Consider the following 25,001-nt stretch of genomic DNA (forward strand, 5'->3'; position numbering starts at 1 on the left):
GGCCTGGGAGGCTGGGAGTTGGGCCCTGCAGCCTAAATACTCTTTGAATAGGTCAAGGATGAAGAAAGGGTACTAAAGATTGGGGTCAGCATAGGGATCTGGGCAGGTCTATCTTGGCCAGCTCTGGACTTGAGCTTGCCACTAGGTAGGGCGCTGTGAGAAGAGGTAGACAACCCTAAGGGAAGTTCCTTCCCAAGACAAAGGTAACTTCCCGAGTTTGGGTTAATTGCATTTAAGGAACATCTCTGGACCCAGCAAGCTGGGAGTCAGTCACGGGCCCTGTATCAGAGGAGAAGGCAGGTGTGAATAAAGGATAATCCACATTTTATTTGTATATGCTTTTTACTTGCACATAAACTCTCAGGGGACCCTTCCTCCCACCTGGGGGACAGACAGTACATTCCGGAGGGAGGAGGCATCAGAATGAGGACACGAAGTTCGACACAAGGTCCTGCTACCGTGAGTATGGGGCATCCTTGTGCGATGAACTTGCACCATCCTCCCTCCCCCGTGGGCCGTGACTCTACATGGGCCCTCCCATTTGATACCAGTCCAGCCAGACACTGGCCATGAGATCCCCAACCTCTTCTCTTCAGGGTTGCAGCATCTTGTTCTGCTTTTCCCATCCGTAAAATTCAATTTCTGGGGAGACAGAATACCAACCACCATGACTTCTCTCTCCCAAGCTCCCACTAACTCATGGCAGCCAACAGACTCATGAGAGGATCTGAGGGCAGGACAGTAGGTGTAAGTGGGTAAGGCAGGGTTGGCAGTGCCCCTGTGGCAGGTTGTGGGGAGTGGGTCACAAAGAGCTCCTGGGTATGCCTGAGAGGGGGATAGAAAGCCCCAGGAAGCCAAGGACATTAGCTTATTTATCGTAGAAGTCAACATGGGCTCCAGACTTGAACGTGTCCTTTTGCAGCAAGCTTAGTAGTTTCTGGGCGGACATCTTACAGTCCACGAGCTCCCCTTTTGTCTTCAGGTCCTGCAGCCTATTGCGTAAGTCTGGGTCCATCGAGGTCTCCCGCGCCAACTGCTGCATGTCTGTATCCAGGGGACCTGGGGCATGAAAAGCAGAAGTTGAGGGGACATGGCTGAGGCAGGGGCCCCTGCTGTGCACATGGAGTCAGGTCTGGTCACCGGCAAGACCTCAGGCTGGCTGACAAGTGTGGTCAGGGTCATTCTGTCACTATCGAGCTCTAGACCCAAATCCCAATGGCATCTCCAGACCACTGTGTCTATAACCAAGCTTATCACCTCCTGTCCAACCAGCACCTCCTCCTCCTGACTTTTCTGTTTCCATTAATGGAAGCTCAAAACTTCCATCCTCGCTCCCTCCCTCTCTACTCTGTTCCCACAGCTGAACCAAAGAGGACGTACACTTCTGCTTCTACAGGGCCCTTTTTGCGGCCCTGGTTCTCTCTCTGCTTGAGCTCCTTCTGTAGCCCTGTGGGGAACACATCTTGCTAAAATATCACTGGAGTCGGACAAGAGGTGGCATAGGAATTTCTAGCACTTTTTTGCAGAAAGAGTGATTATGAACTAGTATCTGCCCATGAAATTACCTTCACAAAGGCCAAGGATTCCAGAGAAGGGATTACACTACCTGGGTGAATCACAGAAATAAGAACGGATGCACTCGGGGCACCTGGGTGGCTCAGTGGGTTAAGCCGCTGCCTTCTGCTCAGGTCATGATCTCAGGGTCCTGGGATCGAGTCCCGCATCGGGCTCTCTGCTCAGCAGGAAGCCTGCTTCCCTCTCTCTCTCTGCCTGCCTCTCTGACTACTTGTGATTTCTGTCAAATAAATAAATAAAAAATCTTAAAAAAAAAAAAAAGAATGCAAGTGCCAATCAAAGTACCTACTTAAAAAAAAAAAAAAAGAACGGATGCACTGAGGAAGGTAGGAAATACAGGTTGGTACTACCCTTATCATCTGCCCCCAAGTCCGGGCATCCCCGTGTACAGACACCCTCCCTGTGGGAGGAGAGTGAAGGAAGCACCCAACTTCACGGGGGATCCCAGAGCCATCCCATCCTAGCACCAGGCCAACTCCTGGCTCCCTCTGGGCTCCCATGAATCCAGGCCCCCAGCTAACCCATGGCCTCAGCATCCCCAAGTGGCTCCCGCAGCCTCAGGCAGCTCCTCTGACACAGGTTCCCACAAACCTAGGTCCCAGGCTCACTCTGGTGCCTGCTGGTTCCAGTCAGTTCCAATAGCCCTAGGAAGCTCCAGGCTCCCAGAAAGCCTGAAGACACCCAGGCCCCCAATCCATTCCAGTTTCAGCTGGCTCTTGTGGCCTGGAGTTGCTCCCATGGCATCAGACGCCTGACAAGCTTGCATGAACATTCCAGCCAGCTCCTGTAGCCCTAGATGCCTCCAAGCTTGCAATCAGTGCCTGTAAACCCAGGGTCCATCCAGGCCCAGTGCCAGACTAACTACCATAGACCCAGGTATTCAACCCACCCCAGCAACAGACTGCCTAAAGACTCCAGCAGCAAGCCTGCTGTAGACATCACCAGATTGTTCATCCAGAATCACTGGGTGGATTGACTGGTAAAGGGCCTTGCCTACTGAAGTCAGCCTGAAAAGACGGGGAGAGGTGCCTAGTTTCTCAAATGCACAGATACCAACATGGGGCCACAAGGATCACAAAAAATCAAGGACTTGTGACACCACCAAAGGAAACCTATAAAACTTCAATGACTAACCCTCAAGAAATAAATCTATGAACAAATGACTTCAAAATAATCTTAAAGAAATTCAGTGAACTACAAGAAAATGAAGATAGATGGCTGGCTCAGTTGGTTAAGTATCTGACTCTGGGTTTCAGCTCAGGTCGTGTTCTCAGGGTCACGGGAGTGAGCCCCATGTTGGGCTCTGTGCTTGGTGTGGAGTCTGCTGGAGATTCTCTCTCTTTCCTTCTCTCTCCCCCTTAGCCCTTTGCCCCTCTTCCTGCTCAGGTGTTCTCTCTAAAATAAATACATAAAATCTTCAAAAAACAAAAAAAGAAAATGTAGATAGACAACTAAATGAAATTATGAAACAATGCATGAACAAAATGAGTTCAACAAAGAAATAGAAACCACTTAAAAAAAAAAAAGAACTCAAGAAACCCATATCCCAGAGTTGAAGAATAAAATGACTAAAGAATTCAAGAGAAGTCAATAGCAGACTCAACCAAGCAGAAGAAAGAAATTGGTGAATCAAAAGACAGCTCATCAGAAATTATCCAGTCAGAAGAGCAAAAAGAAAAAAGAACAAGAGTAAAGATGACTTGAGGGTTACCGTCAGAAGAGACAATTTATACATTATTGGAATCCCAGAGAAATAATGGCTGAGAACTTCCCAAATCTGGGGGAAGATTTGTACATCCAAGTTCATGGAGCTAATAGGTCACTACAAAATTTCTACCCAAAGTTATCTTCTTTAAGACACCAGGCCTACATGATTCCCCTGGTAAGTTGCATGTTTTTATGCCAATACCACAGTGTTTTCATTACTATGCCTTGGTAATAATAGGTTGAAATCAGGGAGTGTGATGCTTCCAGGTTTGTTTTCCTTTCTCAAGATTGCTTTGGTTATTTGGGGTCTTTTGTGGTTCCAAACAAATTTTAGGATTGTTTGTTCTATTTCTATGAAAAATGCTATTGGAGTTTTGAAAGGGATTACACTGAATCTGCAGATTGATTTGGGTAGTATGGACAGTTCAGTAATATTAATTCTTCCAATCCATGAGCACAGAATGTCTTTCGATTTATTTGTATCTCCCTGAATTTCTTTCGTTTTATAGTTGCCAGTGTACAAGTTTTTCATCTCCTTGGTTAAAGTTATTCCTATGTTATTCTTTTTGACGCAATTGTAAATGGGAATGTTTTTTAAATTTCTCTGATAGATCATTATTAGTGTTTAGAAATGCAGTTGATTTGTGTATATTATTTTGTATCCTACAACTTTACTGAATTTATTAGTCCTAATACTTTTTTTTTGGTGGAATCTTTTGAGTTTCCTGTATATAATATGTCATCTGCAGTTTTACCCCTTCCCTTCCAATCTGGAGGTCTTTTATTTCTTTTTCTTGCCTAATTGCTCTGGCTAGGACTTCCAGTACTACATTAAATAAAAGTGGTGAGAGTTGTTCCCTTGTCTTGTTCCTGATCTTAGAGGGAAAGGTTTTTGTTTTTTTTTTTAAGCTTCTGATCACTGGGTATGCTGTTAGCTGTGGGCTTGTCACCTGTGGTTTTTATTATGTTGAACACATTCCCTCTATACCCACTTTTTTGAGTTGTTGTTATTGTTGTTGTTTTCATAAATCGACGTTAAATTTTGTCAAATACTTTTTCTGCATCTATTGAGATGATATGATTTTTATACTTCATATTATTAATGTGGTATATTATACTGATTGATTTGCAGATGTTGAGTCATCTCAGGACTCCCTAAGACCAACCCAACCAAATGACATTCTGGAATTGGCTCCACACCTGGCTGTGGTTTTTACTGGCCCATTTGATTGAGTGAGTCTGAGGCTGAGCTCAGAAGGGTGCTGAGTTCAATGAAGACTACAAGGATAACAGTGTCTGTGTTAGGGAGGAAGGGCGGAATGGGTACTAGAGAGTATGAGGAAGTAAATGGCTCTGCTACACTGGGCTTTGGTCACATCTTTCTACCTTTTTGTCCCCAGGTTCCAAGGGGAATAGACTATTGGATCTCTGTCTAAATCACTCAGACACTCTACAAAAGCTTTGTGACCACCTTCTATTTCCACCAGCCTCAAGCCAGTATTGAAGCCTCTTTCCAGACTGGGGGCACAGTGGCATCATGGCAGGGTGGTGAGAAAACAGACCACGTGTCACAAGACCCCTTACTACTCTTCCTTCAACTAACATTTACTGAAGACTGACATAGTGAGGCACTTTGCTAGGTGCTGGGGACACACAGGTGCACACTGCAAAGTTCCTGCCTTCAAGGCTTTCCTGTTAGGAGAAAGAAGTATAGGGACGCCTGGGTGGCTCAGTTGGTTGGACGACTGCCTTTGGCTCAGGTCATGATCCCAGAGTCCCGGGATCGAGTCCCACATCGGGCTCCCAGCTCCATGGGGAGTCTGCTTCTCTCTCTGACCTTCTCCTCGCTCGTGCTCTCTCTGTCTCTCTCTAATAAATAAATAAAATCTTTAAAAAAAAAAAAAAGAAAGAAGTATAGACATGAAGAGAATATGGTACGATAAATTCTAACATTTAGAAGGGCTAAAGTCAGATAGCACTTCACAGCTAGGGATCATTTTCATATATATCACCTCAACCAATCCTCCAAACTGCCTTGTAGGCAGGTAGCACCTTCTGGGTTTCACATAAGGACAGAGGATACAGGGCTGAAGTTCAAAGTCTCATGGTCTCTCCACTCTAATATCTCAGACATTCTGGCCCCGCCCTCCAGGCCGGGCAACTTCCCAGTCTGTCCCTTTATCTCTAAACTACACTCCCTATAGCAGCTAGCTCTAACTTCTGGAGCCTGTATTTCCCTAAAGGTGTGATGGTTCATGATTCAGAGACAATATACTCTGGGGGTTCTTTCACGGAGGGAAGAGACTAGGAAACCCCCTTCCCCACCCTCCCAGAGAGGAAGCAGCCGGTTCTGGGTGACAGTGATGGCAGTAACGCCCCACCTACCTGGGGCATAGCTCAGCACCCTCACACCAGGTTCCTCTGCGGCTAGAACTTGGAACATCATGTCACGGGCAGCCTTCCCGGAACAGTACAATCCCCAGCCCTTGAAGGGCTGCAGAGCACAGAGGGACGAGATGTTAACCACGGTCCTGCTGAGGCCAGGGCTGTCCGGAAAGGCCTTCAGGATGCTGGAAGTCAGGCAGAGCATGGAGGTCAAGTTGAGAGCCCAGTAGTTGTTCACTTCAGCTGGGTCAGCCAGGTCGACGAGGCCTTTGGACACATCCCCAAGAGTGCCTGAAAAAACAGACCTTAAGAATAACTCTTTGCAGGGGCGCCTGGGTGGCTCAGTGGGTTAAGCCGCTGCCTTCTGCCTTCGGCTCAGGTCATGATCTCAGGTCATGATCTCAGGGTCCTGGGATCGAGCCCCGCATCGGGCTCTCTGCTCAGCAGGGAGCCTGCTTCCCTTCCTCTCTCTCCCTGCCTGCCTCTCTGCCTACTTGTGATCTCTCTCTGTCAAATAAATAAATAAAATCTTTAAAAAAATACAAAAACAAAGAATAACTCTTTGCAGATGGATTTTCTCTTCCCCCAGCCCTCTCTAAATTCTAGACACTTCCTTCCCATCCAAACCTAGAAGGGTCTCTCTAGTGCTTCTGAAGACGCCTTCCTCCTCCCAGCTCTGCAAACAGACACACCGGGGCTTGCTCACTCATCCCAAGTTGGAAACTTAAAGTTCGCATGCCCTGCTCTGGGCCTGGGGGGAGAACTCGAGGCGCCATTCGGAAAAGAGGGTAATTACTTCTGCAGGAAGACCTCATGCTCTGGTTCAGGCCTCCGCCAGAGGGCGCGGAGCAAGGCGATCGGGAAAGTTCTACAGGCATTTTGGAAAATTTGCCCAGGAATAGGAAAAGGGTGGGGGAGGGGGGTGTGCCGGAAGAAGGAGCCGCACCGAAGGCAGCGAGTGTTCGTCCATACCTCACCGAAACAACTCGGATTTTCAGGCATCTTTTCTGACTCCTAAGAGAGTCACCTTCAAAGTTCCTAGCGGTGGTCTAAGTGAGAAGGAGGGAGAAGAGACGGGGCGCTACGCAGTATTCCCGGGGCCCAACGGGGAGTCGTCCGCCGCCGCCGGCTGGGGCCTTACCCGCGTTGTTGATAAGCAGCACCTGCTGCAGCCCCTCGGGCCTGGGCAGCTCGCGCACGGCGCCGAGCAGTCGCTGCAAATCGGCCTGGACGCCCAGGTCGGCGGGCACCCGCACCACGCGCAGCCCGGGCCGCGCGGCGTCCAGCTCCGCCTCCAGCTGCCGGAGCGCCTGGTCGTTGCGGGCGCTTAGGACCAGCACGGAGCCGGGCGACAGCAGCCGGGCCAGGAGCGGTGCCAAGGCCCGGCCGAAGCCACGGGAGGCGCCGGTCAGCACGCACACCGCGCGGCCCAGGCCGCCGTCCTCGCCGCTGCCACCCTGCATGCCGGCGACCCGCGACCGCTCGCGCGGGGACCCGAGAAAGGCACGGGGCGGGGCGGCCGCGGTTGGAGTAGGCGGAGGGAACCGAAAGCTTCGGCGGCGACTGCGGGGCGCCACTTTCCCTGGCCTCCAGGGGGCGGACGCGGAGGCGTCAGCGCGGTTTCAGTCTGCGGGAAGGGGCTGCACCTAGGGGGTCGGGGGGCGCGGCCTCCACCCGGAATCCTAGCCCAGTTCTAGGCCTGCAGTCGTTCTACCACCGCCACCCGCACCCCTCCCCGCACTGCCGCACGTTCATGCCCCGCAGGGGCGCTTCAGCCTCTCAAGTTCACAGCCCGCCTAATCGCACGAGGAGACTCCTCCAGGCCAGGCCCTCCGGCTCGGGGCTGGGCACCCCTGTAAGTGGCCAGCAAGAGTCCCGAATGCGGGGTATGTCCCTTCAGGGCTCTGGGAACTCATCGCTCTCAGCTTTACGGGAACTACACTCTGGGAGCACCGCAGTGGCTCCTCCAAGTGATATAAAAACCTCTTCTCCCTTTCTAGACTCAGACGACTCCAGCTGGTTCCCCTTCCTCTGAGCTTTCGGGGTCCACCTGCTTTTACAGGTCTGTGTTACCTGGATGTCTGCACCCACTCACGCTACACTTTTCCCAGGGTCAATTGCACTTACTCTCAACTTCTTAAAGAGGACTGAGACTACTACATTTGTCTTTCAGCTTTCTGCTTAAGTTCATTCTAGCTTATCTGTGAACTCAGGCCACAGAAAGACCCCGACCTCAAGACAATGGTTGGTTTGACCTTCACTGCCCATCTTTGATACCCACCGACCTTTGTCCTACCCTTCCCTTATACAAACCTGGAAGTATTTTTGGCACTTTGAAGACAGTCTTTGACACATTAGTCGGCTGTCTTCCCGGTGTTGGCCTCCCTGAAATCAATTCCTCTCCGGTTTCAGCACCGCTCCTCTCTCTGCCTTTGGATTTTGTCAGCGGTGAATGGCCAACCCTGGTCTGTTTGGGACCCTCTGAGTCAAGTGTCTTTGCTCCCTTGTGCCCCGGCCACGCTTCAGGGTCACGTAATGAGCTGACTCTGATCCAGACCTGTACTTCAGAAAACCCACAGTTCCGGTTTTTTTCAAGGAGAGAGGGAAGATGAGAAACTTAACGAGGAGACCCTTCAGAGTCTAGTGAGGGTGGGAGTAACCTCCGACAACTCGGTCCGAGTCCTCACAAGGCTCTTCTGTCTCTGAGGATAGACAGCAAAGTTGCCTTTCAAGGCTCCAGAAAAAAAAAAAAAAAAATGCGTTTTGCTTGCTGGTGCTGTGTGGGCTATCATATCAACACCAAAACACCTTGCAGGGAAAGTTTTTTACTGGTCAGCATGGGTGCCCTTATTGCAAACTTTTTGTAATATGTGCAATTCAGATTGCACTGTGGAACATACTCTAATGACAAATGAAACTGCAAAGAAATCTTAAACATCATTTAGTAGATTTATTGTCAATATGCACAGTATTATTTTGAAATTATTTGATGAAAAGTAGGAGCGGGAAAAAAAGTACTTATATGTTAATGTTGTTAGGAGCCCCAGTTTTCAGTGTTAAAGAGACCAGGTATAAATTGAAGGAAGGTAAGGGGAAAGTCCGTAAAACTGAATTTGAATCGGAAGCCAGAAAATTGTAATGTTTATTGCAACTACTTTTACTATTATACAATGACTCTAAAACCATGTTTCTCTCTTCTGGTTGTGTTGGCTGGTTCTCCAGTACCTATACCTAATGTTTTTAAAGAGTTCTTCCTACAACAATGGCAGAGATTAGAGTATGCCCTGTGAAAATTTAAAAAAGGAAATCTGCTTAAAAAAAAAAAAAAAGGAGGGGCACCTGGGTGGCTCAGTCGGTTAAGAGGCTGCCAGATTCCCAGGATCCTGGGATCGAGTCTGCATCGGGCTCCCTGCTCTGCAGAGAGCCTGCTGCTTCCTCTCCCTCTACCTGCCGCTCTGCTTACTTTTGCTTTCTATCTCTCTGTCAAATAAGTAAATAAAATCTTTAAGAAAAAAAAATAAAAGAAATCTCCTTTAGAACGGAGTTGGAGGCCCTCGGGGTGAGCTCTCATGCCCTATTACTTATCAGTTAGAGATGCAAGGGGAGAGAACGACCTTGCACAGGGATACTGCTTTATTATTCCAGCAGGAGGAAGAAAGGCTTTTCTCCTGCCTTGGTAACAGCCCAGCCAATGAGAGACAGCAAGAACTCAGCCAATGAAAAGCCATTGGCCCTACAAGGTTGTTGCTGGAACCGTCATGGCGGCTCTACTTTGAACTCCCAGTCTACTCACTCTAGTGGGCTTTCTGTGTATAACTTCCCAACTTCCCCTTTTCCTCTAGAAAAGAGCATTCCTCTCTTCTGTGGGGATGACTTACCTGATATCAGTTCTGTAGAGAGTGCATCCTCTGGGTGGTGATTCTCTGCTATTCTCAAATTAACCCATTTTTGCTGGCAAAATAACTGACAGTTTTGTTTTTTAAGGTTAATGTTACTTGGTGATTAGAAGTGGAATGCTAAGAAGACCCCCACCAACTCCAAGGCCGGTAAACAGACATGCCAGCATGGCCACAGAGTCAGCTGGGCACCTACTGCTTTCTGGCTGACCCTGGAGTTTGAGGTAAGTTTTCTCTTGGATTTTGAGCTCTGTACTTTGTGTGGCACTCTCCAGGCCTTATTAGGATGTTTTGAAAGGCCTCGCTGTTTGTTTTTTTGTTATCTGAGAGTGCTCATTTGGCTTTTTGTCAGACTTCTTTTGGGGACTGTTCCTGTTCCTGTTGGAGCTGTGCCTGTTGGAGCAGCACTAGGCTTCCATCAGACTCCTGTTTGGAACCAGACTGTTCCTATTGGAACTGGGTTGGCCTTTAGTCTGATTCCTTTTGGAATTGGGCTGTTTCTGATGCAGCTGTGCGGTTCTGGATTTTTTCTCTTTGCCCTAGACAAAAACCTCTACAAAATGGGATTGCAGTTATCAAAATGCTCCGAGGGTTTGCCACCCCCACTGCCCCCTCTTCCCCCCACCTCTGGCATGCCCTTACTGGGACTCTGGCTGGTTTTATGTTTAAAAACTATGGTCGCTCTGCCTGCACATTTATAACTAAATGGACTGACTTCACCAAAAGTAATTAAGAACAACAATGGCCATAATGGGGAACTTCTGATCTCTCTAAACCTAGTTTACTCAAAATTAAATTAGAATACTCCTTAAGAAAAAAAGAATGGGATACCTATTTTAAATGTTATCGTTAGAATAGGCAGTTAATTAGAAGTGAGCTGGAAGCAAGGATGGTGATAAAAAGGCTACACATTAGAAGCCTAGGGGCACAACATCGCACATTAGAAGGCTGGGGACGCCACAACCCAACTTTGTGCTTTCCAAGACCAACAGGCCAAGAGCCACGGGTGCAAAGCAAGCCCTCTCCTCTTCCACCTCTGCCCTTGGGTAACCTACAGCTTCATTGTCCTATATTTACATCACGGTTAACCCCACTGCTATAGGGGAAGACGGCCATGACAGTTCCAGCAGGAACCTCGAAGGGCCAAACACTACCCCTCCCAACCGATTGAAGGCATCCCTTTAGATGATTTGAAACAACTTCAGTCAGAGACTGCCCTAGCTGTGACCAATAACCTATGCAAACATAAAAAGAAAAAGACGCCCTGAATCCCTGTGCAGTTGCCTCCTCTGGGCCTGCCCACACTCCCTTCTTGACAGTGTACTATGCTTCATAAACAGCTTTGTACCTGCTACCTTCTTTGAGCGTGGATCCCCACGTACCTTCTGTGGGGAATCCAAACACTGAGACCTCCATTCATATAACACAGACTCTCCAACAAGGTAGCAGTACCTTAAGGCATCCAGATATTTTCAGATCTAGCCTTTCCTAAACCTAGCTGTTCTAAAAGGACCTGTTTGGAAACAGCCCCCAAGGACAGCATGGTTTACCTGGACTAGGAGAAAGTCTGGAAAATCTTCCTTTTCTAACAAAGATGATTATCTGCCAAACCACCCCCCACCCCCCCACACACAGTCTTTTTTTTTTTTTTTTAAGATTTTATTTATTTATTTGAGAGAGAGAGAAGAGCACAAGTAGGGGGAAAGGCAGAGGCAGAGGAAGGAACGCCTCCGCACTGAGCAGGTGCCTGCTGTGGGGCTCCATCCCAGGACCCTGAGACCATGACCTGAGCTGAAGGCAGTTGCTTTTAACTGACTGAGTCACCCAGGTGCCCCTGCCAGTCTTATTTTAAGCAGTAATATTTCAGGGACAACACAACCCATAAAATCCTTTATAACTGGACAGTGATTCCCAAATTTGTCTGCATATTGGAGTCACTGGGGAATGACAAAAACACTGATGCCTGTGTTCCACAGGCCTGGACTTAGGAATTTTTGGATAAAATTTTTGTTCAAGGTACTTAAACTGAAAAAGAGAGAGAGGAAAAGAATTCACCCATTTCTCCCCACCTCCATCTCACCACTAATCTGTTCTTTGTATCTGTGTTTGTTTTGTTTCTTGTTTGTTTTTGTTTTAGATTTCACATATAAGAGAGATTATACCGTGTTTATCTTTTCTGTCTGACTTTATTTCACATAGCATAATGTCCTTGAGGTCCATTCATGATGTTGCAAATAAAAAGATTTCATTCTTTTATTTTGTGGTTGAATAATATTTATCCATTCGTTTATCTATGGATATTTAGGTTGTTACCATATCTTAGCTATTATAAATAACGTTGCAGTGAACATGGTGCTGCAGATATCTTTTCAAGTTGGTATTTTTGTTTTCTTTGCATAAATACCCAGAAGGGAATTACTGGATCATATGGTAGTTCTATTTTTAATTTTTTGAGGAACCTCCATATTCCTTTCCATAGTGGTTGCACCAATTTGCATTCCTACCAACAGTGCACAGGGTTCTCTTTTCTCCACATTCTCACTCTTGTTATTAACACCTGCTGTTTCTTGTCTTTTGATGATAGTCATTCTAACAGGTGTGAGGTGATAACTCATGTGGTTTTGATTTGCATTTCCCTGATGATTAATGATACAGAGCATCTTTCCTTATATCTGTGGGCCATCTATATACATCTTTAGAAAAATGCCTATTCAGCTCTCCTAGCCATTTTTAAATTAGATTGTTTTGTTTGGGGGGGTTTTGTTTTGTTTTGTTTTTTGCTTTTTGTTTTTTTGTTTTGTTTTGTTTTGCTATTGAGTTGTATGAGTTCTTCATACATTTTGGATATTAACCCCTTATCAAATATATGAAGGGCAACTATTTTCTCCCACTCACTAGGTGGCCTTTACATTTTGTTGGTGGTTTCCTTTGCTGTGTAGAAGCTTCTTTGTTTGATGTAGTCCTAGCTGTTGTGTTTTTTGTCTTTGGCTTTTCAAGTTTTTATTTTAATTCCAGTTAGTTAACATACCGTGTTATATTAGTTTCAGGTATACAATATAGTGATCCAATACTTTCATACATCCCCCACTGCTCATAGTGACAAGTGTCCTCCTTGATCCCCATTGCCTATGTAACCCATTCCTGTCCCACCTCCCCTCTGGTAACCATCTGTTTGGTCTCTATAGTTTGAATCTGTTTCTTGATCTGTCTCTTTTTCTCTTTTCCCTTTGTTCATTTGTTTTGTTTCTTAAATTCCACATGTGAGTGAAATCATATGGTATTTGTCTTTCTCTGACTTATTTCACTTAGAATTATACTCTAGCTCCTCCCAGTTTATTGCAAATGGTGAGATTTCATTCCATTGTGTATATATACCGCATTTTTTTATCCATTCACCAATCAATGGACACTCGGCTGGCTTCATATTTTGGCTGTTTTAATAATGTTGCTATAAACATGAAGGTGTGTATATCCCTTTGAATTAGTGCGTTTATGTTCTTTGGGTAAATACCCTATTTAATGCAATTGCTGGATCATAGGGTAGTTCTATCTTTAGCTTTTGGGGGACTGTCCATACCTTTTTCCACAGTTACTGTGCCCGTTTGCATTCCTAACCAGCAGTACACAAGAGCACCTTTTCTTCCACATTGTTGCCAATACCTTTTGTTCCTGTGTTGTTGACTTTAGACATTCTGATAGGTGTGAGGTGAAAACTCATTGTGATTTTGATGTGCATTTCCCTGATCATGAGTGATGTTGAGCATCTGTTCATGTGTCTGTTGGCCATCTGCATATCCTCTTTGGAGGAATGTCTGTGCATGTCTTCTGCCCATTTTTAAAATGGATTATTTGGTTTTGGGTATTGAGTTTTATAAGTTCATTATGTATTTTGGATATTAACCCTTTATCAGATATGTCATTTGCAAATAACTTATCTCATTCCATAGGTTGTCTTTTAGTTTTGTTGATTGTTTCCTTTGCTGTGCAGAAGCTTTTTATTTTTATGTGATCCTAATAGTTTATTTTTGCTTTTGTTTTCCTTGCCTCAGGAAACATCTAGAAAAAGTTGCTATGGCCAGTGTTGAAGAGTTTACTGCCTGTGTTCTCTTCTAGGATTTTTATGGTTTCAGGTCTCACATTGAGGTCTTTCATCCATTTTGAACTTATTTTTGTGTATGCAGTAAGAAAGTGGTCTGGTTTCTTTTGTATGTTGCTGTCCAGTTTTCCTAAGACCATTTATTGAAGAGGCTATCTTTCTCCAATTGGATATTCTTTCCTGCTTTGTTGAAGGTTTGCTCTGTTTATTGCCAACAATCCATGATGATATTTTTTTTTTAAAGACTTCTGCTTGCTTCTGAATATTCAAGTGTCTGAGGTACAGAATACAGAAGTAGCATATTTAATAATATTATTAACCCTCATATACACAGCAGACGTTAACTGTAAAAACTGTTTTTAGTAACATATTTTATAGAAGGAAATTTGTATCTTCATCAAATGTCAAAGATCCTCCATCTTCTACCACTAAAAATAGTTGGCAGTCCATGGCAATAATTTTGTCAAGCTTTATGTTTCAATTTTTTTGTCTCAAAAGTAGAAGAGACAATGCTCTTGAAGTATTTTTATGAAGTCTGTTGTTTTGTAACTTGATTCCTAAGAACAGAAAGGGTTTAGGATGTCTCATTTTACTCTGAAACTTTCTCTTTTTATTCATAGTCTATATTTAGTTATATCTGGGTCAAAGTTTTTTCAGCATGGATGTCCTTTACATAATTTTAGAGTTTTCCACCTCGTGAACTTTTGGGGTGGCAAAGTTGATGTTCTTCTTGTAAGTTATCCTTGCAAGATGTGAAGAATTCCCAAAGGGGACTTTTTCTTGAAAGACTCAAAGCTAAATAAAATTAAAGCAAAAGTTAAATAAAGTCCTAAACATTAGTTTGTTTAATGTTATGAATGCTAAAATGTCAAGTAAGTCTACAATGATTAAAATTCTAATATAATCTCTTTTTTTTTCTTAGTACATTTATGTATCATTTAAGGATCTATTTACTGGGGTGCCTGGGTGGCTCAGTGGGTTAAAACCTCTGCCTTCGGCTCAGGTCATGATCGCAGGGTCCTGGGATCAAGCCTCGCATCGGGCTCTCTGCTCAGTGGGGAGCCTGCTTCCCCCCCCCCCCCCATCTCCCTGCCTCTCTGCCTACTTGTGATTTCTCTCTCTGTCAAATAAATAAATAAATAAATAAATAAATAAATTTTTAAAAAAAAGAATCTATTTACTTTTTTTTTTTTAAAAGATTTTATTTGTCAGAGAGAGAGAGAGGGAGAGAGAGCGAGCTCAGGCAGACAGAACTGCAGGCAGAGGCAGAGGGAGAAGCAGGCTCCCCGCCGAGCAAAGAGCCAGATATGGGACTCGATCCCAGGACACTGGGATCATGACCTGAGCCAAAGGCAGCTGCTTAAGCAACTGAGCCACCCAGGCGTCCCAAGGATCTATTTACTTTTGAATAAAGAATACACTGACATGGCTTTGAAAAGTCAAAATAATACAAAAAGGTATGCTCTGTGTATATTCACTTCCACACCAACCCACCTCTCTGTCCTCTATAGTTAACTAGTTTTATAATTTATTGGAGATTTTTCTAGTATTTAATATATGAGTGTAAGAAAATCTAAGTGTGTGTATGTGTGTGTGAATATATATATATATATATATATATATATATATATATAATTTCCCCTTTTTATTGTGTAAAACATAACAGTATACACTTTTTTCCAGTTCTTCACTTTGCCTTTTCATTCAATTTTCACATCAGTATATAGAGAAATTTTCATTCACTTTTACAGCTTCATATTATACACTGAAGTATAATGAAGTACCACAGTGTATTTAACCAGCCCCCTCTTTCAAAAGCAAAAAACAGGTAAGACTACACCCAACTACATAGTCAATTAATCTTTGACAAAGCAGGAAAGAATATCCAATGTGAAAAGGTAGTCTGTCCCTTCTCCCTCTCACTTTGCTCCTCCCTCCCATTCCTTCACTTGTACTCTCTCTATGTCAAATAAATAAATAAAGACTTTCAGAAAAGAAAAGGAGCTTATTTGCTAGAAACTGCTGAAGAAGTAATCAACTCAGTCTTCATACATGATATTTGCTGTTGGAGTAGGAATTTACAGATAAACAAGAGCCGTGAGGAGGCTAGAATAAACCATGAGATGATAGATTCACATTGCCAACATCAACATGTTCTCATTTAGCTTAATATAGATCCAGAGAGATAAATAGACAAATAATTACAGATACTGTTTACATATATTTCCAAGCTCTGTCCTCTGAGAGGGTCAAGAAGCATCTGCTTCTTAGGTATTCAGTAGAGATGAGCATACCTAGTGCCCACATCTTCATTTCTCATTCCATTCTCCTAGAAAAAGAACCAGGGCTCCTTGGAAAATGGCTGATTCTAAAACTGGGGTAGGAAATAGCCTGGAGCAACTTGTAGTGCCTTAAAGGAAAAAATAAAAATAAAAACACATAAAATGAGAGGAATATGTCAAAGAGATATAAGACACAACTGAAAGTGTTCCTAGTGGCCAAAGCAGGGCAAATTGAGCAATAATACCAAGTAGTATTGGATTATAACCCAAAGTATAAAATACCAAGTAGTATTGGATTATAACCCAAAGTATAAAATAATTATCTGTGAGTCCACATGCCATAAATAAATGGTTAAATACATAAAAGTATACATGGAGGAGAAAAGACAAATCTCCCATATAGAAGAATGCCAAGCAACTTATGTAGATCCTTCAAGGTAGTAGTTATGCTCCATCTTTATGCTTTACCTCAAGATGGCAGGGCATAACTCCCCACTTCTTATGTGTGGGCCAGGTGTACTGAATTCTTTCCAAATTGTATGGTATGTAAAGGGGTAAAAAAGTAACATTATAGTGGATAGACCTGACAAAAATTACCTCAACATCAACACTGATGAATCATGTTGATACCATGTACCTGGGATATGATGTGATAGGAATGTTGCTTTATACCATGTACCGTGGATATGATGTGATAGGAATGTCGCTTTACTCTGTGGTCTTCCTCTTCAAAACCCATAATCCCATATAATCAGGACAAAGACATTAGACAAACCCAAATTGAGGACATTCTACCAAATACTTGAACAATACTCCTCAAAAATGACAAGGTTATCAAAAACATTGAAAGCCTGAGTAACTGTCATTGTCAAAAGGACACTAAGGAGATGTAGTAACTAAATGTAATATGGGATCCTGAAAAAGAATATTAAGTGAAAACTAAAGAAATCTGAATGAAGTGTTGACTTTAGGAAATAGTAATAATTTGCTCACTAGTTGTGAGCAAATGTTCCACATTAATGCAAAATATTGAAAATAGGGGAAGCTGGATGTGAACTTCACACCCCATAGTTTTTCTGTAAATCTAAAACGATTCTAAAAAAATAATGATCCACTTATTAACCCATAGTTTCCTTTAAACAGTTACCTGAATTTAGGTAGATATGTTCTTATGTCTGATCCAATGTATCCAAAAAAGGACACCTGGGTGGCTCAGTCAGTTGAGCTGCTGGGTCAGGTCATGATATCAGGGTCATGGGATTGAGAGCCCTGAGACAGCCTACATGCTCAGCAGGGGAGTCTGCTTGAGGTTCTTTCCCTCTCCCTTTGCGCTTCCCCCTGTTCATTCTCTCTCTCTCAATCTCTCTCAAATAAATAAACCTTTTTTTAAAAATGCATCCAAAAATTTAGATGGATTAATGGAAGGATAGAGGGCTGACTAGGTGGATAGACATATATTAAAGCAATAATAGTAGTTGTCGATAGTAAAATCTAGGGGGTCAACTCAGCAATTCCACTCGTAGGTATCTACCTAAGAGAAATGGAAACCTGTGTCTGTACAATGACTTGTTTGCAAACATTCATAGCAGCATTATTCACAATAGCCCAAGCTTGAAGCAATTTCAGTGTCCAGCAACTGGTGAATGGATAGACTAAATGTGGCAGATCCACACAATGGAATACTACTCAGCAAAGAAAAGGAACAAAGTGTTGATACATGCTACAACATAGGTGAACCTCATGAAAGCAGCCAGACACAAATAACTAGATCTTTTATGATTCTATTTTTGTAAAATTTTTAGAAAGACTGAAACAATAGAGACAGAATGCAAGTCAATGGTTAATCAAGACCAAGAATGGAAGCAAGAATTAGCTGCAAATAAGCATGAGGGAACTATTTGGGGGTGATAGAAGTGTTCTAAAATGATTGTGATGATCATTACACAACTATATTTTATACTTTTTGCTCTTAAATTTGAATTTTTAATCCATTCTGAATTAGTTTGTATATGGTATGAAGTAAAGGTCCAATGTTTTTTGCCTGTGGATATCCTGTTTTCTTAAAATACTTTCTTGAGCAGGTCGACCTTTTCCTCATTGACCTGTCAAAAATTAATTGACCAGAGATGTGAGGATTTATTTCTGCATTTTCTATTTTATTCTGTTGATCTATATGTCTATCCTAATGCCAGTACTATACTGTTTTTGTGACTATAGTTTTTAGGAAGTTTTTGAAATTGGGAATTGTGAGTTCTTCAGATTTGTGTGTTTTTCTTTTCAAGATTGTTTTGGCTATTCAGAGTCCTTTGAAATTTCATAGAAATTTTAGGATGAGCTTTAACTTTTTGGGAAAGAAAAAAGACCAAATAAATACCATTGGGATTTTGATAGGGATTGCATTGAATCTGTATATTTCCGATCTATGAACATGGGATATTTTTGCATTTACTTGGGTATTCTTGAACTTCTTTCAGTGATGTTTTATAGCTTTTAGTACATAAGTCTTGTGTTTTCTTAGTTAACTTTACTCCTGAGCATTTTCTTTTGGTGCTATTTTAAATGGAATTATTTTCTTAATTTTCTTTTTGGAAATTCTCATTTCTTTTTGCTAGTAGTATATAGAAATACAACTGATTTTTATGTGTTAATTTTGTATCCTGCAACTCCGCTGAATTCAGTTATTAACTATACCATATGTGTATATGCACGCACGTGCACGTGTGTGTGTGTGTGTGTGTGTGAAAACAGAGAGAAAGGAGGGCATTTTGTATCCATAAATAGACAATACCTATTTTTTAATGACCTAAAGAACATTTACAAAAATCATCATGTACATAATGATCTCATAAATCTCCAAAATTCTCTTAACACAATGTAATAAAATGATTTTCTTTAAAAAATCACTTTAAATTCCTAAACCACATTTCCAAATAACTCAGTTCAAAGAAGAAATATAAGTCCATTCCTGAAATAATAATACTGAGAACATGACTTTATACACCAATGGAACTGTGCTCCAAGGAAAATTTATAATCACTAAATATTTTATTAGAAAGCAAAAAAGAAAAGAAATGAATCAAGTGTCTGCAAAAACCAGAAATCCATTCAGACAAGATAAAACAGAAAAAAATAGGGCGCCTGGGTGGCTCAGTGGGTTAAGCTTCTGCCTTCGGCTCAGGTCATGATCACAGGGTGCTGGGATCGAGTCCCGCATTAGGCCCTTTGCTCAGCAGGGAGCCTGGTTCCTTCTCTCTCTCTCTCTCTGCCTGCCTCTCTGCCTACTTGTGATCTCTTTCTCTGTCACATAAAGAAATAAAATCTAAACAAACAAACAAAAAACAAAAAATGTATTTTTGATTTGATTTATAGCCCTGGAAGATCAAGCTAAAAAACAGGTCCAAAAAGGGCAGAAACCCCAGGTGGTTCTGGGGTTGCTTTCTGAACCAGGTAACAGAAACCAATGAATCAGTTACAGGATAATTCAGCTACAGCTGTTTTAGGTCTTGCCTTTTTGCTTAAGATTTAGTTGCCATGGAGAGAGCATCAAATTAACCTAAGTCAGGTTTCATGTCTTTTTTTTTTTTTTTAAATCTAGAAAAGTTCTGTGCATCTTCACTGATGGTTTCAGATGGCCGATAGGGAAGGGTTGGGTCCACAGCAAAAACTGAGGTAGTTTATCAGAACAAGGGGCAATAGATTCAGAGTAATAAAAACAACAAATTGTCCATTCCACACTTTTAGAAGCTAGATTTCTGTGAGTCTGTTCACTATAGCATTTATCTATAGTACCAAAAATCATAAGCACTCAATATTAGCTGAACAGTTAAGTAAAATACAGCACATTTATGATGCAGCCATTACTAATCGTGTTTTGGATCAATATTTAAAGCCTGAGAAACTCGCTATGGAAAAATTGAGTATAAACTATATAGAGTCTATGGATTAAGTTTAGTTCTAAAAGTTTTATTTATGCACATAACCAACACCTGAAGAGAATGCGCAAAAATGTGATGGGTGTGTGTCTACATCCTAATACCCGATGTAATATGACCTTATTTGGAAAAGAGATCTTTGTAGATGTAGAAGTAATTAAATTAATGATCTTGAGAGGAGATCATCCTTGATTATCCCCATGGGTCCTAAATCCAGTAACCCAGTGTCCTTGTGGGAGGCAGAAGAGAAGACACAAACTGCAGAGAAGGCCATGGCCATAGGAAGACAGAGATAAAAGTAGCCATAAGCCAAGGAATGTCTAAAGCCACCAGAAGCTGGAAGAGGCAAGAAGTGAATCTCTTCTAGAGCCTTCGACAAGAATGTAGCCCTCCTGACACCTTGATTTTAGACTTTTGCTCACCATAACTGTGAGAGACTAAATTTGTTGTTTTAAGCCACCCAGTTTGTGGTAATTTGTTACTGTTTATTATTTTGGAAATAAATTTGGAAATAATTTGGTGACAAATTACCACAAACTGGGTGGCTTAAAACAACAGAAATCTATTTCACACACACATACACACACGAAAAACAGCAATCTCACTGTAGATAGATGGATAGAGCCAATATATGAAGTTTATTTTCCCAAAATTGCCATATTTTCCCGCAACAAAACTTATTGTTTAAGAATGTGTCTCTTAAAAAGGCTAGCAAATTTAATGTCAGACAAAATAAAATTTAAGCAAGAAGAATTAAATGTGCGCATATTCTCACAGGCAATTCTGGGTGAGAATGCTAACTGATGTGACTCAGGAAGCCCCTCCAGCGGTGTCTCCTGTTGGCTGGCTTGCTTTGAATGCCCCAGCTCTTGAAGGTTCTTCCCCCTCCCTGAGGTACCGGTGTCCCCTTTCCCTCCAATCTGGGAGTTTGGCTTTACCCCATTTCACTTTTACAAATGGCCCACATCAGTACCTGTTTTCCTAAGGGAAGGAAATCTGAAGAGGATTTTTGCTTTTAGAACCTAGTCATTGCTTCTTTATGCCATTTTGGCTTAGGAAAGGGGTTCTGGGAATGCACGGACTATACTTTCGGAAATTAGGGAATCTATTCCCCTCTCCCACCTCCTTCCTTTGCTTTGGTGTCCTGGCTGGGTGGACTGGTGTGGGACTGGGTCTCCGTCCTCTGCTGCCCCCTTGGTTCGCGCCCCGGATGACTGACCCCAGCACTCAGCATCCCCGATCCCCTACTTGTCAGGGAAGGGGGATCAGACATTTACAGAGTGGGGTTGTCACGGGCCTTTCAAGTTCTCATAACCCGTGGAGGGCTAATGAGTAAAAAACGACAGAAAGTCCCGCGCTGCCCTGCGAGTTCCGCTGCCGCTGGTGGTGACTGTTTTCTGTTCTCCAAGGGCTGAGGTGAGAGTTCAAGTCTTTCGTTTTTGTTGGTAGGGGTAGGAGTTGGGGGTGGGGCGAAGGCCGGGCCGCGAAAACACAGGCCACCTTATTTTTGGAAATCGGGCCGCAAAAGGTGTTGTCCTTGGTATTCTCGCTCCCCAGTATCCCCAGATCACCCAACAAAGCGGGCGCCATCCACCCGGGCGGATTCTGGAAAGGGGGGCTCTCTTGGGAGGCGCGGCAATGCGGAGATCCGCTGCAACAGCACCAGGACCCCAGGCGGGGTTTACGCCCAAGCTGCACAGCCGCCACCAGGTGGCGCCAAAGCGCAGCCGAGACCCGGGGGATTGGCGTCGCGCAGCCCCCCACTCTGGAGAAGCTGGGGAAGCCTGAGGATCAGACTCTGCGTGCTCTCTGGAGAAGGGGCCCTGCCCTTTGCCTCCTTCGTAACCCCAGTTAGGGATGTGAGGTCCAAAAGTGTAGGGGCACCTGGGTGGCTCAGTGGGTTAAGCCGCTGCCTTCGGCTCGGGTCATGATCTCGGGGTCCTGGGATCGAGTCCCGCATGGGTCTCTCTGCTCAGCAGGGAGCCTGCTTCCCTCTCTCTCTCTCTCTGCCTGCCTCTCTGCCTACTTGTGATCTCTCTCTGTCAAATAAATAAATAAAATCTTAAAAAAAAAAAAAAGTGCAGGTTCTCTGGGGTGGACGGACAGGCCGACTGGAGAGGTGTCAAGACTGTATCAGGACTGGAGGACCTGAGAATGGGAAGTTTTCACGGAGGTGGGTGGGAGAGGGTGGGAGAGTACTAGTGGACTTGGGGTCCCAAGCCAGGAAGTGAGGGAGACAGGCTGCGAAGATAATGTCTGCATAGGTATGCCCTGGCAGGTGACAGGCCTGGGGGAGAAGATGATCTCTAGGGATGCCATAGTGGGCAGGAAAGGACCACAGAGCATTCAGAAGACCTTCCCTTAATGCTACAAAGTACCCTCTCCCCATCCCCCCACCCCCACCCACGTCTTAGATGCATCCTGCTGTGGGAAGGTGGGAAAGGGGAAACCCCAAATGACTGGTAAATTTCTGAAAAAACAGAAATAGCTGAGTTTGCCTGGAAGTAACTAATATTTGTGGGTGGCTGATGGGTTTTATTGTTTTTATGGCCATTGCGAGTAATAGGTACTCAAAAAAGAGGACAAGTTTTGTCACGGAAAAATAAAGTTACATTTTGTTTTGCCAAATCTAGATCTTAGCCTGTGACATGCAGATCAGCTACAAATATTCCTAAAAATTGATTGCATAAAAGAAACCTTGAAAAATCCCCCAAAGCAGAAATTGTACGGACCGATATTCTGTAGCTACATTGTAACCAATAAATATGTCAAAGCAAAACAAGAAAACCCAGCCACTTGGACATCACAAAAGGAGGGGAAATTATTTTAAACAGCACTAGAGTCATAGCAAAATTGGGAGATGAGAATACCAGAATCTTTAGGAAAAGAATAAATAAGAAAACAGAATATCAGTGCTCAGGTATATGGACAAAGCTGTGTTTTCAGCTATAAACTCGTAGCTTTAAATGCTTTTGTAAGCTGGCACAAAGAGAATTTAATTTACTGACTACTCCACTTAGAATTTTAGAGAAACAAAAGCCTTTAAAAAAAATATTTTTATTTATTTATCTGAGAGGGAGACACAGAGATTGAGCATAAGCCTGGGGGGAGGAGCAGAGGGAAAGGGAGAGGCAGACTCTGTGGGTAAGGAGCCCAATGCGGAGCTCAATCCCAGGACTCCAGGATCATGACCTGAGCTAAAGGCAGACGCTTAACTGACTGAGCCACCCAGACATCCCCCAAAACAACAAATCCTTAAGATAGGAGTAAATAAATAAGTGCAGAGATGAGTTAATTAGAAAAAAGAGTAGAGCTAGTTATTTTTTAAAAAATGAGTAGACAGGGGCGCCTGGGTGGCTCAGTGGGTTAATGCCTCTGCCTTCAGCTCAGGTCATGATCTTGGGGTCCTGGGATCGAGCCCCACATCAGGTTCTCTGCTCAGTGGGGAGCCTGCTTCCTCCTCTCTCTCTGCCTGCCTCTCTGCCTACTTGGATCTCTGTCTGTCAAATAAATAAATAAAATCTTTTAAAAAAAAATGAGTAGACAATTTACACTAAGAGAAAATGCAAAATATACATCTCTTACTTACCTTGTCCTTCAGAAAGTCCTTAGCTGTCCCCCTGTCTGAGCGGTGAGCCCTACTTTCCTTCCAATTTGTCTACTGTGCCCCTCTAAGGAGAGTCACTATACACCCTTCCTCATAGGTTAGAGCCCAGTGCCATAAGATCTGACATAATCTTCAAAATCCTGAAGTTCCCACCCCTACATAGCCAGGACAAGATTGGGAACATCCCTTTTGAGGATGATAGCATGATAGCTGGTTGATAGGAGTCACTGACCAGTTGTGAAGTGCTTATACCTGTGTGTATAGCGCGTGTACAAGGGTAAGGCTGTGCATAGGTATGTGTGTTCAGATACGGGTGTACAAGGGTGGCGTGTGTGTACAAGTGTAGGAATGTGTGTACAAATATAGTATGGATATACAAGTGTGGGTCTGTATAAGTGTGGGTGGGTGTGCAAATGCAGGGATATGTTGTTTTCTTTCAATCTTTGAATTATTCTGAATTGTTGAATCCAGATGGTCTCGAAGCATCCATTCTCAACCCAGAAGTACATTTAAAAATATATATTTTATTTATTTATTTGACACAGAGAAAGACACAGCAAGAGAGGGAACACAAGCAAGGGGAGTGGGAGAGGGAGAAGCAGGCTCCCCACTGAGCAAGGAGCCCAGTGTGGGACTTGATCCCGGGACCCCAGGATCATGACCCGAGCTGAATGCAGATGCTTAACCGACTGAGCCACCTAGGCATTCCCAGAAGTACATTTTTTATATTCTCTGCAACTACTGATAGACATTATTATAAACTGAGGGTTTCAATGAATTCAAAGTGTGCACCCCAAAGGAAAAACCAGAGGGAACTACTTTGATTTTCTTATCCACCTGTATAAATCATCTGTAATATCAGCATCATATACCGGTGACTCAGTGCAAAACAGTCATTATCTCAGTTAATCTTTCATTATGGAGGACGTGCTATTATTCCCATCAAGAGATAGCTAGGGGGGCACCTGGGTGGCTCAGTGGGTTAAAGCCTCTGCCTTCGGCTCAGGTCATGATCCCAGGGTCCCGGGATCGAGTCCCACATCGGGCTCTCTGCTGAGAGCCCGCTTCCCTCTCTCTCTGCCTGCCTCTCTGCCTACTTGTGATCTGTCTCTCTATCAAATAAATAAATAAATAATCTTAAAAAAAAAGAGAGAGAGAGAGAGAGATAGGGCTAAGAAGGGATACAGGTGTGTGCCCTGCATTACACACCTATCCCAGTGCTGACCTGCAGTGAGGTTTGTGGCTCCCAAGATACCGGTTTTACCATTTTGCTATAAAAAGCATAGTAAGGTTTCTTTTATAATAAAAGTATGTTTAAGTTATTTTTAAATTATTTTTCTCCAATGCTTTGAAAAGTATTTTTTCTTCATTCTTGTTATATGCATATAAAAAATACTATGTCTGTCTGCCTTGGTCTTTTTCAGCCCTAGGTGTGACCTGACACTGTGTTGTGATATGACCTCTGTAAGGTGGCCGCAGAATCTGGAGGTTTTTCACTTGCGTCAAGTCCAGACCCCTTCT

The 25,001-nt window shown here is 43.4% G+C and overlaps 1 protein-coding gene and 1 long non-coding RNA gene across 2 annotated transcripts; one reads left to right on the forward strand and one right to left on the reverse strand.

Moving 5' to 3' along the window:
* Positions 1-303: 303 nt before the first annotated feature.
* SPR (sepiapterin reductase) lies at positions 304-7,218 on the reverse strand. The gene is made up of 3 exons (XM_059407768.1): positions 6,809-7,218; positions 5,668-5,958; positions 304-1,059 (listed from the first exon to the last, which is right to left on the reverse strand). Exons 1-3 carry the CDS (start codon positions 7,128-7,130, stop codon positions 869-871), a joined length of 804 nt encoding a protein of 267 aa, XP_059263751.1. The 5' UTR covers positions 7,131-7,218; the 3' UTR covers positions 304-868.
* Positions 7,219-7,437: 219 nt separating this feature from the next.
* LOC132022511 (uncharacterized) lies at positions 7,438-20,731 on the forward strand. The gene is made up of 4 exons (XR_009405599.1): positions 7,438-7,522; positions 7,668-7,729; positions 9,652-9,787; positions 20,651-20,731. It is a non-coding gene; the product is annotated as an uncharacterized LOC132022511 (long non-coding RNA).
* Positions 20,732-25,001: the final 4,270 nt, after the last annotated feature.

This window comes from Mustela nigripes, chromosome 7, assembly GCF_022355385.1.
Source record: "Mustela nigripes isolate SB6536 chromosome 7, MUSNIG.SB6536, whole genome shotgun sequence".
In the NCBI taxonomy this organism is placed as follows: Eukaryota; Metazoa; Chordata; class Mammalia; order Carnivora; family Mustelidae; genus Mustela; species Mustela nigripes.